The 14,664-nt window shown below is 49.2% G+C and overlaps 3 protein-coding genes across 5 annotated transcripts; all 3 read left to right on the top strand.

Annotated features, from left to right (window-relative positions):
- Positions 1–137: 137 nt before the first annotated feature.
- On the top strand, positions 138–2,095 carry LOC133472748 (lecithin retinol acyltransferase-like). The gene is made up of 2 exons (XM_061764048.1): positions 138–1,158; positions 1,775–2,095. Exons 1-2 carry the CDS (start codon positions 658–660, stop codon positions 1,925–1,927), a joined length of 654 nt encoding a protein of 217 aa, XP_061620032.1. The 5' UTR covers positions 138–657; the 3' UTR covers positions 1,928–2,095.
- Positions 2,096–6,044: 3,949 nt separating this feature from the next.
- Positions 6,045–9,800, top strand: npy2rl (neuropeptide Y receptor Y2, like). 3 transcript variants are annotated; one of them, XR_009786794.1, is made up of 6 exons: positions 6,045–6,202; positions 7,215–7,654; positions 8,140–8,305; positions 8,388–8,541; positions 8,806–9,474; positions 9,557–9,800. XR_009786794.1 is itself a non-coding variant. In XM_061764019.1 (6 exons), the coding sequence occupies exons 2-6, from the start codon at positions 7,300–7,302 to the stop codon at positions 9,355–9,357; spliced, it is 1,158 nt and encodes a 385-aa protein (XP_061620003.1). In that variant the 5' UTR covers positions 6,046–6,202; positions 7,215–7,299; the 3' UTR covers positions 9,358–9,800. The 3 variants fall into 3 exon arrangements, 2 of the variants coding, with proteins under 2 accessions (XP_061620002.1, XP_061620003.1); XM_061764019.1 differs by having other exon boundaries at positions 6,046–6,202; positions 7,215–7,452; positions 7,522–7,654; positions 8,806–9,800; XM_061764018.1 differs by having other exon boundaries at positions 8,806–9,800.
- Positions 9,801–10,583: 783 nt separating this feature from the next.
- On the top strand, positions 10,584–14,662 carry fga (fibrinogen alpha chain). Its single transcript, XM_061763975.1, has 8 exons — positions 10,584–10,739; positions 10,814–10,918; positions 11,699–11,882; positions 11,961–12,106; positions 12,186–12,284; positions 12,940–13,077; positions 13,206–13,752; positions 13,938–14,662. Exons 1-8 carry the CDS (start codon positions 10,683–10,685, stop codon positions 14,567–14,569), a joined length of 1,908 nt encoding a protein of 635 aa, XP_061619959.1. The 5' UTR covers positions 10,584–10,682; the 3' UTR covers positions 14,570–14,662.
- Positions 14,663–14,664: the final 2 nt, after the last annotated feature.

The following is a 14,664-nucleotide window of genomic DNA, read 5'->3' as shown; positions in this document are numbered from 1 at the left end:
CCCTCCGCTACGCTAGCGTAGCGCGGCGGCCGCCGCACATCTGGCCGGCGTTAGTGTGCCGCTTGTCAATCAACGTGGATTGTTGTCCTTGTCCCGTCAACACACGGGGGCACAAATCGGCATTTGGTGGTTTGGAAGCGGTGACGTCAGTCTGCTTCAACACAAAAGCCTTTCATACTTTGTGAGTGAGTTTTTTTAGTGTTTACGAGCGTGTAAGAGTGTTTGAGAGTGAGTGTAATGGTGTGTGTGCGTAGGTGTGAAAAGTTGCAGGAGAAAGAAAACAAAGTGCTCTTTCTTTACGCGCACCATATAACCCCTCCCCCTTACTTCCGCCCACGTCCGAGTCCTGCGCCCCCATTGGGTGGCCAAATAATGTGTGTGTGTGTGATTTCGTTGGTGCTATATCAAATGTAAGTTGCACAGTGGTGGAGGTAGTAAGCGTCCGACTAAGTCTGCTGCCCCCTCGTGGAGGTGGCGCGCTGTAGCAGCCTCACTTTCAATTACTTTCGAGTCAAGCCATTGAAAGGCCCAAAAGTGGGTCGCCGGTCACGCCCATCTGGTCCCGCCCCCGGTGCCAGTGTGCCCGGGCCCATTCGTCGTCATGGTGGTCGCGATCCCCTTCGTGCCGGACAAAATCGTCTTCGTCTTCCTCACGTCATGCTGGACGCGCTCGCCTTCCTGCTGGACAAATTGGCGTTGTTCTTCGTGACGTGCGCGCCGCCGCCGGAGCGCGAGCGCGTCTACCGGCGCGGAGACTTGCTGGAGGTGCCGCGCACGCTCTTCACGCATTTCGGCATCTACGTGGGCGACGGCCGCGTGGCGCACCTCATCCCGGACATCCTCCCGGCCGTCACGTCGGACGCGCGCCGCCTCCGCAGCAAAGTGACCAGCGCGCGCCTGCTGCTCGGCGTGCTCGCCAAGCGCGCGAGCGTGCGCGTGGACTCCGTGGAGGACTTCGCGTACGGCGCCAGCGTCCGGCTCAACACGCACGCCATGGAGCGCGCCGCCGGTAGCCGCGGCCAGCCCGACGCCGAGGAGGCGGCGAGGCGGGCGGAGCGCCTGCTCGGCAGCGCCCCCTACAGCCTGCTGTGGAACAACTGCGAGCATTTCGTCACGTGGTGCCGCTACGGAGCGGCGCGCAGCCTGCAGACGGAGCAGGTCAGATGGGCGTGGTCAAATGGGGGGGGGGGGGGCATACCCTAGCTTGGCGATGATCGGTGGCGTTTGACGGCACAAAGGCAAACGTGTTGCAGCTGATGCCGCATAAAACGCTTCGAGAACATTTGAACATTAACACTGCACTTAAATTATTCAATTAAAAGTAGGCTTGTACCAAAATAAATGTTTGAAAGCAAACAGTTCTAAAATATAAAATGCAAATGTATTGCAATTTAAAGTTAAATGCAACTGAACTGTTTCAACAAATGAATGTACTGAAAAAAAAAGCCAAAACATTTTCTACTGTGTGAAGGTTTAATGAATAGACAGTTTGTTGCCACTAGAGGGAGCCCACCTACTACTACTACCTTGAGAATCACTGGTTTGCTTTCATGGAGGATTCAAGTCAAACCAAAAGTATCCTCATCTGAGACGCTTACTGTTGAACATAATAATACAAAAGGTTCCAAACTTTCTGCAGTGTGGACAAAATGCTTGCTGGCAAGCTTTATTGACATTTTTGTCACAATAAGGCATTTAGCTACGTGTGCATTTATGCTTTACTGTGTTTGAATTGAATCCCAGTTTGACAACTGTTTCTGTGTGTCTTTTTCAGTTCTGCCAGTGGTTGAAGTCTCTGATCCGAGACCAGAGGAACGCGGTTCTGGCGGGGCTGCTGGGCCTCCTGTGCCTGGCCTGCTTGGGCGTGTCCTCCGGGACCGCGCTGCCCGCCGTCTTCATCCCCTTCACGCTCTGGATGGCCAGCTAACGCTGCCCACGTCTTCCTCGCCGCGCAAATTTTTGTATCGTTTTCACGGGACTGTAATGTAATGTAATGTAATTAATAAAGGAGGCCATTTCGAAAGGCGGCTGCTGGCGTTCGTTGCCCCGCTGATGCCGCTTCACTACACGGCAGAAAGGCTCTCACACAAACACACGTACGACTCAAATGTGCGTTTTTTTTTTAGTATGTGTGAGAATTTCAGTTTCATATGGGTGCATGACAGGTTGATGTGTGAGAGTGTTTCAGTAGTGTCAGAGCGTTATAGGAGTGTGTGTGTCAGCGCAAAACAAAAACAGCAGGTGTGTGACGGAAAAATGTTTCAGTAGTGTGTGTGTGTGTGTGCAAAAGTGTTTTTAGTAGTGTGAGAGCTTTTTAGAGGTGTGCGTCTGTGTGAGTGGAAATATTTTCAGTAGTGTGTTAGCTCAGATTCAGGAGAATGAGAGAGCATTTCAGTAGTGTGTGCGTGTTTTAGTAGTGTGCGCGCAAGAGAAAATATTCAGTTGTGTATGTGAGCGTTCTGCGGAGGCTGTGAGATTGCGTTTCGGTCGGGTCAGAGCGTTTGAGTCGAAGTGCGAGCGGGGGGGAAAAATGCATTGTTGAGCGTGAGAGAGCATTTCAATGAGCAGCGTGCGTACGTGTGACGACCTCGCATAATGCAGGTGTGTTGCTCGCAAACGATCCACGGAGGTGGGGGGATGGATGATAATTGTCGTCATGGTTACCGCGTACGGTCGCCGACGACGTTCGTCATCGTCGCGCCGGGAGGTTATTTTCCGGCCGAGCGTCTCGGAAAGCTTCAGGAAGGTTCTTGATGATTTGACCTCGCAACCCGGCGCCATTTCCCGCTTTCCGGCTCTCGGCCCGACCTTTGCCGAGGATGCCGCCGCTGTCGTCTCGGCGACCCCTTCCCCCTGCCCGCCTCCTCTCGTCTTTTATCTTCATCCTGATGACTCATTGTTTGTTGTCGGCCTTGAGAAGGACAGGCAGCTGTCAATCAAGAGGGCATGAACGTACGTGTGTGAGGCAACACGGTGGACAAGTGGTTAGCACATCTGCTTCCCAGTTCAGGCTTGAAATCTGGTTTCAATGTTCTCTTCTTTTTCTTCCTCTCCTTCTCCCAACGGGCACACGTTGTCGACTCATCACTTGTCCATTGATGTGAGTGTGACTAGTTAGTCTCTTCGTGCCCTGTGATTGGCTGGCAACCAGTCCAGGATGCTTAAAGTCAGCTGGCAGAGGCTCCTAATAAGGACAAGCCGCAAATGGATGGCTGCTTTTCCGGCAAATGAACACGCTTCTCTTCCTCCCCACGCCCAGGCGGCGTTCCCTTGGCGTCGGCCTTGACGTGACGTCGTCGGTGACATCAGGAGCCGGCGTGCGCTCCTTCACACACCTCGTCTCCGTGGCGAGGAGGGAGAGGAAAGTGCGTGCGCATTTGTGGGGGGCGACCTCCAGGGACCTTCACGATAGCCTATTTTTGTTTTCCTGTTGGCAACCGATGACGCCAGCGAGCTGCAGCATCTCGTCTCGGCGACCGTCTTGTCGATTTTTTGCGCGCGTGTGATCTTTGAGAATGGACGCATAGTCATTTATGGTTGAGCTTTAAAAACAGCAATAAAATGGCGATCAAAATAAAGTAATGGATTCACATTCTTTACATAATTCATTTAATTGTAATTACTTAAGCATTTATTTTAAAAAATGGTAAAATTGTTTATTTGAATAATGTTTGTATTTTATGATTTACTGTGCAATAAATTCCATTTAATGCAATAAACTAATACAAAATTAATGAAACCATAAATACATTTTAGGGGGGAAAAAAAGCTAAATAAATGCAACAAATATGACTCCAAAAGCAACAATAAAAGTAAAGTCAGAAATGAATATAAAAAATGATCTGCCAATAGAACAGGAACATTTTTAAAGATTCAAGATTAAAACCCAAAGACCAAATCTTAAAATTTGTGTTTTAAAATTTCGACTCCGATAGAATTATAGTATTTCTTATTCATTTCTTAAAAATGCTTCAAGTAAGTGAAATGCTCTTACACCAAAACTGCTGTCCTTGTACAGCATACAGCATATCTTGCGTTTAACATAGTAACTTTATATCTAATTTGATATTTAGAAAGCAAAGCATGGAGAGTCTCTGTTCTGAAAAACAATTTTTGTGAGCGCAGCCAAGGTCAAATGTGCAAAGTACAGCAGCGGTCGCAGCCTTTCAGTTTCAGTTGCGATTTCTTGCAGCTCGCTCGTGTTCGGTCTTAGTTTGAGATCTTGATTCTGGGTTCGATTGGGGTTTTCGCAGTGTACTCTTGAAGACGTGCGCAAATGCTAATGCTAAGGAACGGACTCCGGTCTTCCAGGATAGCTAACCACCCTCGTATCCGCACGCGTGTCATCAGCGAAATCCTGCGGCTCCGCTTGCGTTTTGCTCCTGCGACTTCTCCGATTGCTCGGCAACATCAAACAGTCGTCTTTAAGTGTCAGCGAAGAATGCTAGATAAGATGAGGAAAAACTTTAAACTTCTCCTCCCAGTTGACTGCACCAGTAAACACAGCACCAAGCCTTTACCTCGGCCCTGCGCCATGCCCTTATATGGTCGCGCACCAAAACGGGACACACTCGGGGGGGTCCAAACTTTTTCTTCCTATGGCCGTGTACTTAAAAATGGATGGTCCTAGGTAGGCATTGTTTTGCAAAACTTGCTAGTTATTTTGCAAGGTGCGCATTGCGGACGTGCAAGTCGTATGCGTGGCAACCGTGACGGAGCCTCTGCTCTCACGTCACCGTCTCCCTGAACACACACCTCGCACTCTTGTTCGCAAATAACACTGTATTGTAGAATTTGTGGGTTGGATTTTTGCCTTTAAGGGGCGTGGCCTAGTGCGCGGCATCAAGAGCTGGACTCCAAATTGCTCCTTGCGAGTGCTCTCATTTGGTATTTGTGTGCTATGACTGCTTCTCCCGTTCGATAAAAAGCAACTGTAGCTCTCCTTGCCCACATGCGAGGGCATGACACTACCTTCATTACTCTCTTTTTTTTTATTTTGTTTTTTTTCTCCACGTCACGACATCGATCTTGACATGCAACACGAAGCAAAAAAAAAATGCGACTGCTCGAAACTCAAAAGTTGTAAGTTGGGGCACTCGTAAGCAGTTTTGCGGAGTAACTAATTGCATGTAATGAGATTATGCAATTTAATCACAAAATGTATGTAATTGTAATTCATTACACTACTGGGAGGAAATGTGCAATTCAAGTACAGTTGCTTTTGGAAATGTCCACGATTACAATTTGAGTTACATTTGCAAATTAGCCACGAAAGCGCCGATTGTATTTTTGTGTCACGCTTTTGCTCGGTTCTCTCTGGTTTTCCCAATCAAAGTGTATCTGAGGTTTTGAGAAGGTTTCTATGGTTTCAATCCACTTTTTTCAAGGAAACCTCCAAAGGTTGATTCAAAATGAAACAATCAAAATGTCTTCACGTAATGAGTTCTATTACTTTGAGGAGCTATCGTTGCATATTCAGCAGAGCAATTTGTAATTGCTCCAAAGTCATCTTCCCAACACTGCTCGTAAGTGACGCTAGGGGGGCTTAAATGGTGCCATCTTAATGAGACGCCGTGCACTTTGACCCTCACTAAGCAGCTTTTCTTTCTTCGCCGCGCTCGGCCGTGTAGCATTAGCACAACTAGCTTCTTTGTGTGCTTTGCTGCACGGGCGGGATCTTCCTTTGGGATGTTCGACGGGGGGAAGCAGATCACCAGACGCCCCCACAGCACTTGTGTTTGCTTGAGTTATTATTATAATTATTTCATCCATCCATCCATCTTTCAAAAAAAACGAAATAGCGTTTGTCCTTACAAGGGTTGCGTGTGACTTTTGAGACCCCCTGGCCAATGCAGTTATTTTGTACTTTTCATGTACGTATTATTTACGAGTTTTTAAGTTATGTTACGGTATTATGTCTTTTCATGGCGGTGCCTTTTGCCACCTCCCGCCTGCTCACTTTGATTTGATCTTCCTCCTCCGTCATCGTCCTCGTCCTTGCACGCAGGCCCCGCCTCCGCAATGTGATGCTGCTCTCGTCTTCCTCGCCACCTCCTCTTCCTCGCGCAGTGATGCAACGCGCTCCTCTCCTGTGACGAGGCGATGGATGATTTAGAAAAGTAAACAACAGCAGCTGTCTTCTTTTTGTTGTTTGTTTGCACCGACGAGGACATTTGGAGGCAGAACCGCGGCAACGCCACTGGTCAGTGTGTCAATCTTTTAACATATATTTATAATAATATTTAGAGAGATGAACTGTCCAAGTGTCACTTTTATTTTGGGGGATGATGTCAGAGGCTTCATCTCTTGAACAAGCGTGTCTGCCATCATGAATGAATTGTTTGGATACAATTACATAACAGAGTGTATTGTAAATCAATAGCCAATTATTGTATTTTATGATACAAGTCAAAAAGTATTTACAGACAAAAAAGTTAGGATCATGCACGTGTTTACTTCTCTTTAAACATATAAACATCCGAATGATGTAATGTATTGCTGCTTTTATTCTGTTCTATATTATGATATTTCATAATATACGGTAAAAAAAAAAATGTCTGCTAATGTGTTCTGATAAAACAATCAATCAAACACGTCATTGGCTTTCTCTTTAGAAAACCTACTTAGTATGAGATGTTCAAATGTTAAATGTTAACAACTAACAACAATCGGGGGAGATTCATAATAATGAATAGCAAAGACTGTTTGGAGACTGGCTCCACCGCAGGAATTTTCAGTATTATGCACATACGGGACTTGGTAATATTAGCCACAAAGTCAGCAAATTCTCTTGGCAAAATAACACACAGAGTCAAAAGTCACATTCAGCATGGCAACGATGCTTACGTACGATTCCGCGCTAAGGTGGGGTCTGTTTATATTTGATGTCTACGGTGCTGCCATGTAAGATACATTCTAATGACATCATCAGTCTGTCCAGTCTGGAAAACGTTAGTATTCGCAGCGGGGCTCCACAGGGCGCTATGCTCGGTCCCCGTCGGTTTGTTTACGTGGTGAAAGGCGGACAGACACGTGGCATCTCGGTGACGGCCGCACGCAGGCTCCTCCGGATGAGAGCGAGCCAAAAATAGCGACGGCGGGAAAACGTATCGATGAATAAATCAACGTCCACTCGCGTTGCTAAATGGCAGGCGTTGCTCTTCTTCCCAAACGGCCCAATCAAGGGAAACTCCTCAACCTCTTCCCTCCCACAGGCGACACAACACGACACGCCATGACCCTGCCAAACCGGCCGACGTGACCGGTGCGATTTAAGAGACGCGCGATTGAACGCACGACATGGACTGGGTCAACGACGAGCGGGACCCTCCCGCGGCCGCGAACCTCAGTTACCATGGCGACAGCTACGACGACTCCGCGGCAGACGCGGCGGCCCCTTGGGCGGAAGGGCCCGCCTTCCCCGAAGACCCCACCCAACTGCCCGGCGTGCAGGTGAGTGCCGGGTCGATGCCTGAGCGGTCTGCGGCCCACCGACGCCGGCGTGTTTCTCGCTCGTGGCAGGTCGTCCTGATCGCGGCCTACAGCGCCATTATCCTGCTGGGGCTCGTGGGGAATTCTCTGGTCATCTACGTCATCTATCGCTTCAAGTCGCTGCGCACCGTCACCAACTTCTTCATCGCCAACTTGGCAGTCGGTACGTCCAAAACACAATTTAAACATAATTTCAAAACAATAAAGAAAATGTACTGTTCAAAAATAGCAAACAAATCTGTCACTGTAATATTTTGACCTTTTTTTTCTCGAAACAGTCGAGCTTTTTTAACTACTATGGTATTTAGGAGCACACGTGGTAGCTACCTTTGAGTGGTGTTCGGATTATGACAAAATTTCCCTTGGGAGGAAAAAAAAGTCATCTTCTGAGAATAAAGTCAAAAGATTTCCATTTTAAAGACAAAGATTAGTAAGGGATGAGATACCAGTGAATTTAGAAAATGTCAATATATAAAAAAAAAAAAAGAGCGACTTAAAATGATATATCACAATCATAATAGAACTTTTACTTGGGCCAAAATGAAGGCAGGGAAGAGTTTTTTTTTTGTTTTAAATTTAAAATGATATTAGTTGTTGCAAAGGATTGAGCCGACCCCCGTTTAAATGTCGCCACTTCCCGTCTCTCAGCCGACCTGCTGGTGAACGCGCTGTGTCTGCCGTTCACGCTGGTCTACACGCTTCAGGGCGAGTGGCAGTTCGGCGGCGCCCTCTGCTTCCTGGTGCCCTTCGCCCAGGGCCTCGCCGTTCACGTTTCTACTCTGACCCTCAACGTCATCGCGCTGGATCGCCACAGGTGGGAGGGCTGGCGGATAAAGCGGCCGGGCGGGCGTCTCCGTCATAGCGACTTGCGTCATAGCGTGTCTCCGTGGTTCCAGGTGCATCGTTCACCACCTGGAGACCAGGATGCGGAAGGACACGTGCTTCGGGGTCATAGCGCTCACGTGGCTGCTGAGCGCAGCGCTCGCCAGCCCCCTCGCCATCTTCCGAGAGTACGGATCCTTCACGCTGGGACCGGGACACAGCATCCAGGTGGAGGACGCCGTCTTCGTCCCAGAAATGGGGACTCCGGTCATTGGGACTCGAGTCACTGTTTTGATGACTTGACAAAAACTAAAAGACTTGAGACTTGAAGTTTAAGACATGAGAATTGCTTTGGGACTTTTAGATTAATTACGACTTGAGACTTGAAGGTTAAGACTCAAGACTCCGTTGAGACTTAAACATGTATGACTTGACCCCATCTGTGCTACTTCCTGTTGTGTCTGAGGAATTCAATTGCGCCATTGACGGCAGGTGTGCACAGAGAAGTGGCCCGGCTCCAGCACGGACGGGACGGTCTACAGTGTCGCCATGCTGGTGCTGCAGTACTTCCTTCCGCTTGCCATTATTTCCTTCGCCTACGCCCGCATCTGGTCCAAGCTGCGAGGTCACGTCAGCCCGGCAGAGGGCGGGGGCGACGGAGCGTCCGCGGGGTCCGAGCGCCACCGCCGCCGCCGCAAGACCACCAAAATGCTGGTGACCATGGTGGCGGTGTTCGCCGTCAGTTGGCTCCCCTACCACGCCTTCCAGCTCGCCACCGACATCGACAGCAGCGTGCCGGACATGCCGCACTTCCGCCTGCTCTACACCCTTTTCCACGTGGTGGCCATGTGCTCCACCTTTGCCAACCCGCTGCTCTACGGATGGATGAACCGCAACTACCGCGCTGCCTTCCTCGCCGCCTTCAAGTTCAGGTGCAGAGGGGGGCGGCGTGCGCGCAAAGACGCAGGAGGCGGAGGGAGGACGAAGATGGCAGAGGGGAGGCGGGAAGTCGCCTCCACCTGCCTCAACGCTACTGACGTGTGAACAGAAGGTTTCCACATCCATCGCTTGATTTTCTTTATGGGGAAGCTACAGGCTATTAGGGCGGACTTTGGCCCAGAGGCTGAGTGCATCCTGGACTCGTCGCCAGCCAATCACAAGGCACATATAAACAAACACGCATTCAAACTCACATTTGCACCTTTGGACAATTTAGAGTAACTCACATCCGTGTTTTTGGAAGGTGGGGAAGTACCTGGCGGAGCCAAGAAGAAACCCTGAACCTCAGAAGCGTGATGCAGATGTCCATCCATCCATTTTCTCCTCACTAGGGTCGCGGGCGTGCCGGAGCCCATCCCAGCTATCATCGGGCAGGAGGCGGGGGACACCCTCAACTGGTTGCCAGCCAATCGCAGTGATCCAGATGTGCTAACCATTTCTTCACCACGCTGATGTTTGTTTTTAAATAATAAAGACAATCAAGTCACTTCCTTCATTCTTCTTGCCAAACAGGAAGTGGTTTATGAATGTTTCGCATGTTTGATATAAAAGGTAGACTACGATGCAAAAGTTTTCGGCTGAGACGACGCCTTCCTCTGCGCCCTTGGCGGCCTCGGCCAATCAGCTTTTTCTCCTCACCTGATGATAAAAGCTTGTTTGTCCTCTAAGGTGTCGCGAACGGTACTGAAGACCTCTATTGTGTAAGAAAAATATATGTACCCTGTCAGTCAAGTTTATTGATGGTCACTCAGTGGTCAGCGGTCTGAGCCAGCAAGGCCTAAATGCTCTCAGAAGCACTGACCTCATTTACAACCTAAGTTCCAATACTTGCGCCATGAACTTGTATTCATTAATTCAAAATGAAAATGATGTGGATCTAAGATTTTATATTTCTTTGTCTAATCCTGTCCGAGGCTTTCAGAATCAGTAGTGCTGGCCCAATGCAACTTCCGTGATGTTAGCAGCGGATTCCTTTCATCAGTAACGTTTAAAATTTCGTCCTGATATCAGCATTTTTTCATCCAAAAATGTAAGCGATCTGCGCTCGTTACTTTTGATAATCAGCAGCAGGAGTTTTGTCACGGCACATATGAATTGTGAACTGCTCCCGATGCTTTTTTTATACACGGTGGTGGCGGAAGAAGTTGTGCAAGTCCCCACTAAAGTCCCAGCTACCGAACATGACTTACCACACTTAGCGTCCTGGTGTCCACATGGCGGGAAAGTGCACGTCCATGTTTGTGTACAAAGTGCAGCCACACAAAAGGTCGTCACCCTCTCGACGGTTTGCTCAACCTTGACTGAGTCACGAGCGTCAGGGGGCGTCTTCAAAACCAGCAAACTCCTGGAACCTTGGAACATTCGACGAGATGCAACGACCAAGTTTGGCGGCCTTCCTCGTCCTCGTGTGCGCCGCCGCCTCGCTGGTGAGAAAATGACACACAACTTTGTATTGTTTGAACGTCAAGTGACATTAACCCAAAACACAAAATGTCCACAGGTTAGCGGGCTGGATCCCAGGGGACCGCGGCCCATGGAGCCCAACACCCGCTCGGACAAGTGCGCCACCCAGAAGGAGTGGCCGTTCTGCACCGACGATGACTGGGTAATGTTAGCGTAGCATCGCGTGTGTGTGTGTGTGTCTGAGACAGTAGGAGTGTTTAAGTGACAGTGTACGTGTGTGTCTGTGAGACAGAGTGAAGTGTGTTTTTGTGTGCTCGAGAGCGATCGTTAAGACTGTGTGTTCCAGAGTGAGAGAGTGTGATGCCAGCGAGAGAGCGAGTGAGTGAAAGAGAGAGTGTATGTAAGAGTGCATTCCTGTGAGTGAGTGTGTGCGTCTGTGGGCAATAGAGAGAGAGTGTGCGTAAGCGTGTGAATTTATTTTGTGCTCCTGGGCGAGTACGCCAGATCGAGGGTTTCAAACAAGGGTATGGGTTTCAAGACAAATAAAGTTCATTTGTTTCGCCCTGAATCACAAAAGAGTCTCAAAGGGGTTCGCAGGTCCGCCGTTGACAACAAAACCTTGGGACAGGACCGCAGAGGGTCAATGTCTACCGAGTGGGCAACACGTCACACGTAGTATGTGGTGCTGGGCAATGTTAAATGAAAAAAGCATAAGAATCCTTTAGTGAGATGAAGGAAAGTGGTTCTTCCCAGCATTAGGGTTTGAATTGAGGATTTTCACACAATAGAGATGTTTTTTTGTCGTTGTGCCACTTGACAAAATGGGAATAGTTCATCATTGACAGACACAAAAAATGTATTTTGGCTGTTCTTTTTATGACTTTTACTTGAGTTAAAGCAGTACTACTTCTTTCACCAATTCATTTTTTTTCTATTTAAGTACATAGTGTATTTTTTTTTTTTTTTGCACCTCTGCCGCCAGGGTCCCAAGTGCCCGTCTGGCTGCAGGATCCAAGGTCTGATGGACCACCAAGATCACAGCCTACAGAAGAAAATCGAGAAGATACGAACTTTAGTGGGGCAGAAGCAAGACGGGCATCACTCGGCCGATCGGGTGACCAAGCAAACGTACGACTACCTGAAGGAGAAGCTCATCCTGAACTCCGGTTGGTCCCCGCGGTTATTCAGACTCCCGCCCTTCACGAGTGTGACTTGAGGATGACGCGTTGATGTTCCTTCCGCAGGTCAAGACGACCGCTACTACAACTTGGCGCAGAGCCTTCGCCAGAGGATCTCCGACATGAAGGTGAAGATCGACAGGCAGCTGCGGGTCCTGGCCGCCCTCCGCGACCGGGTGACGGATCAGGTGGCCGACATGCAGAATCTGGAGGCGAGTCTTCTGTTGCCATGTTGAGGGAAAATCAAAAGAAGAAGTTAAGTTCCTTAAGGTCCCGTTCTTCTCCCTCCAGGTGGACATCGACATCAAGTTGCGTTCCTGTAAAGGTTCTTGCAAGACTTACTCCGAGTACCAGGTGGACCACGACAGCTACGTGGCTCTGGACAAACAGGTTAGCTGCTGTCTGACGTACACCAGAGAGTTTTCAAACTTTTTGCGTTTGGGGAGAAATATTTCCAAGGACGCCTTCGTCATTCTAACGTTCAATTGAAATAAATTCAATACAGTGGTGCCTCGAGAGACAAGTGATCAGACTTTGACGTTTTTCCGAGTTACGTACATAACCCTTAAACCAGAGGCTATTTGAACAGAAACATTGGATATGACAATAAACCCATACTCACAGGCCTATTTTCTTTATCCTCTTTGAAGAACAACTAATATTACTGTGGCTTACTGAGGAGCTGAGACCGGCAACAGTATGTTTGTATAATACTGCCCCCCCCCCTACACACCCGTAGTCAAGGTGCGCACACCAGGAGCAGCACAAAGTCCATTGATTTCAAGCAAAAAAATGTGGCAATGTCTCATTTCAATCAGGTTTTTGAACATTGGTGCCTTTAGTTGGCCCAAAGCTAAAGGAGGGGGGAGTTTGTTTTATTGGTGAGCTGGTCCCCCGTTTTCACTTTTTAAAAATTCTACGACATATGTAAGTGATAGCAAAGTATTTTGCAAATGGCCAATATGGCTTGCAGATCCCAGTTTGAGAACCGATGCCATAGAGGACCGTCGCATTCCTCTTGGTGAGCGTCCACTTCCTTTTCCAGATGAATCAGCTTCAGGCCCAGCAGGTGCAGAGCATCCAGTCCGTGCGCCAGCTGGAAGTGATGCAAAGCAGGCCGTTGCAAGAAACGCTGCCAGGCGGTATCTACAAGACTAAGGGTGTGCAAGACATCTTCCGCGAGGTCAGGACACCTTGCAATTGCCATTAGCATATGTGGCGCTTTCATATAAACAGTCTGAAACGGTGTACATTATAGATTGTATTGGGCCCAGGCACTTATTTTACACTATCTTCTTCTACATTGGTCAGGTGAAATCGCTCAAGTTGACACTCGAGGAGGAAGGTTCCAACTCCTCTCCTGCAACCATCTCGAAAGTTCCAGGTACTTCCATCTTTGCATCAGGCTCCTCCGCGTCCATCTCTGAAATCTCAGGAGGCCCCAATGGAGACTTGTTTGGTGGCGGTGGCAACTTTGAAGACGGGCACCTTCCCAGTATCGACTCAAACAATTGCGTGATAACGACCAAGAAAACCATGGAGATGACTAACGACGGCCCCGTGGAAAAGCTAGTGGAGACCAGAGAGGGCGGTCCTGCCTGTCAGGGGGTGTCTGGCACCACGGGAAAGCTGGATTCCGTCCTGAGTCACGTCTCCACCAACATCAAGACCGTTAACGTGGGCGGCGTCAAAGGAAGCCAATCAGATACTAAAACCGGCTTCTCGGAGACCTTCAAAGAGCTGGGCTTCGACATGGGAAAGTTCCTTAGTGACCACATTGACGACGACATTCCCGACGGGTACGCTCGCAGCATACAAAGCGCGCACGTCCAACGCCACAGCGATTACACGGGAAAAGGTACCGCAATCTCCGACGTAGAGTAAGGGCGCATTCTGCGAGCCTTTGCCTTATCGTCAGCCCTATTCAAAAAATGCACTATTCACAAAAAGTTAGGGAACAGAAGACTAATTGAATCTAATTTTTAGCTTTAGCATCTGTGTTGAACTTTCTGGAAATTGAAGAAGGAAAATGATGTGTTTCAGATTGCGTGGATATCTTCCACAAGCACAGCCGAGGGGAAACAAGCGGCATGTTTAACATCAAAGCCTCTGCCACCGCCGCCCTCGTGGGGGTTTACTGCCTCCAGGAGGGGCTGTTGGGCGGCTGGTTGTTAGTCCAGCAGAGAGAGAACAGCTTGCTCAACTTCAACCGAACTTGGGTCGAATATCGCGAAGGTTTCGGAAGTGTGGACGCGCAGGGGAGGGGGGAGATGTGGCTCGGCAACCAGAACTTCCACTTGTTGACCAACCAGGGTGAGACCCTGCTAAGGGTGGACATGCAGGATGGGGAGGGGGGCGTAACTACTGCAGAATACATCGTTAAGGTGGGTCCCGAGGAGGAGGGGTACCCATTACATGTTTCTGGCTACAGCGGCACCTCAGGAGACGCCCTTACAGAGCCCGACGCGGCATCCTCTGTGTCCCACAACGGGATGAAGTTCAGCACCTGGGACCGAGACAACGACACAGGGGTGGGAAACTGTGCAGCGACACACGGTGGAGGCTGGTGGTATAACAACTGCCAGTCGGCCAACCTCAACGGGGGCGACGGAGCGGTATGGGCCGGTCGCCGCCTTAAGAGTGTGCAAATGTTTGTGCGACCTGCCACACTGTGACCTCCTGGGCTGTCATTTGGTTGTGTTGACGTTCCACCCCAACTTTCCAGAATGTTCTGCACTGAACTCAATAAAGTATCAATGGTCACCTCATC

The sequence above is a fragment of the Phyllopteryx taeniolatus genome, chromosome 23, assembly GCF_024500385.1.
Source record: "Phyllopteryx taeniolatus isolate TA_2022b chromosome 23, UOR_Ptae_1.2, whole genome shotgun sequence".
In the NCBI taxonomy this organism is placed as follows: Eukaryota; Metazoa; Chordata; class Actinopteri; order Syngnathiformes; family Syngnathidae; genus Phyllopteryx; species Phyllopteryx taeniolatus.
Note: the sequence above shows the minus strand (reverse complement) of the source record. Positions and strands in the feature narration are given on the sequence as shown.

Excerpts from the sequence above, each read along its gene's own strand:
- LOC133472748 (XM_061764048.1), top strand. The coding sequence starts at position 658 with ATGCTGGACGCGCTCGCCTTCCTGCTGGACAAATTGGCGTTGTTCTTC. Across the intron at positions 1,159-1,774 it reads GCAGCCTGCAGACGGAGCAG|TTCTGCCAGTGGTTGAAGTC; the intron begins GTCAGATGGGCG and ends TGTCTTTTTCAG.
- npy2rl (XM_061764018.1), top strand. The coding sequence starts at position 7,300 with ATGGACTGGGTCAACGACGAGCGGGACCCTCCCGCGGCCGCGAACCTC. Across the intron at positions 7,655-8,139 it reads CATCGCCAACTTGGCAGTCG|CCGACCTGCTGGTGAACGCG; the intron begins GTACGTCCAAAA and ends CCCGTCTCTCAG. Across the intron at positions 8,306-8,387 it reads ATCGCGCTGGATCGCCACAG|GTGCATCGTTCACCACCTGG; the intron begins GTGGGAGGGCTG and ends CCGTGGTTCCAG.
- fga (XM_061763975.1), top strand. The coding sequence starts at position 10,683 with ATGCAACGACCAAGTTTGGCGGCCTTCCTCGTCCTCGTGTGCGCCGCC. Across the intron at positions 11,883-11,960 it reads GAAGCTCATCCTGAACTCCG|GTCAAGACGACCGCTACTAC; the intron begins GTTGGTCCCCGC and ends TTCCTTCCGCAG. Across the intron at positions 12,285-12,939 it reads ACGTGGCTCTGGACAAACAG|ATGAATCAGCTTCAGGCCCA; the intron begins GTTAGCTGCTGT and ends TTCCTTTTCCAG.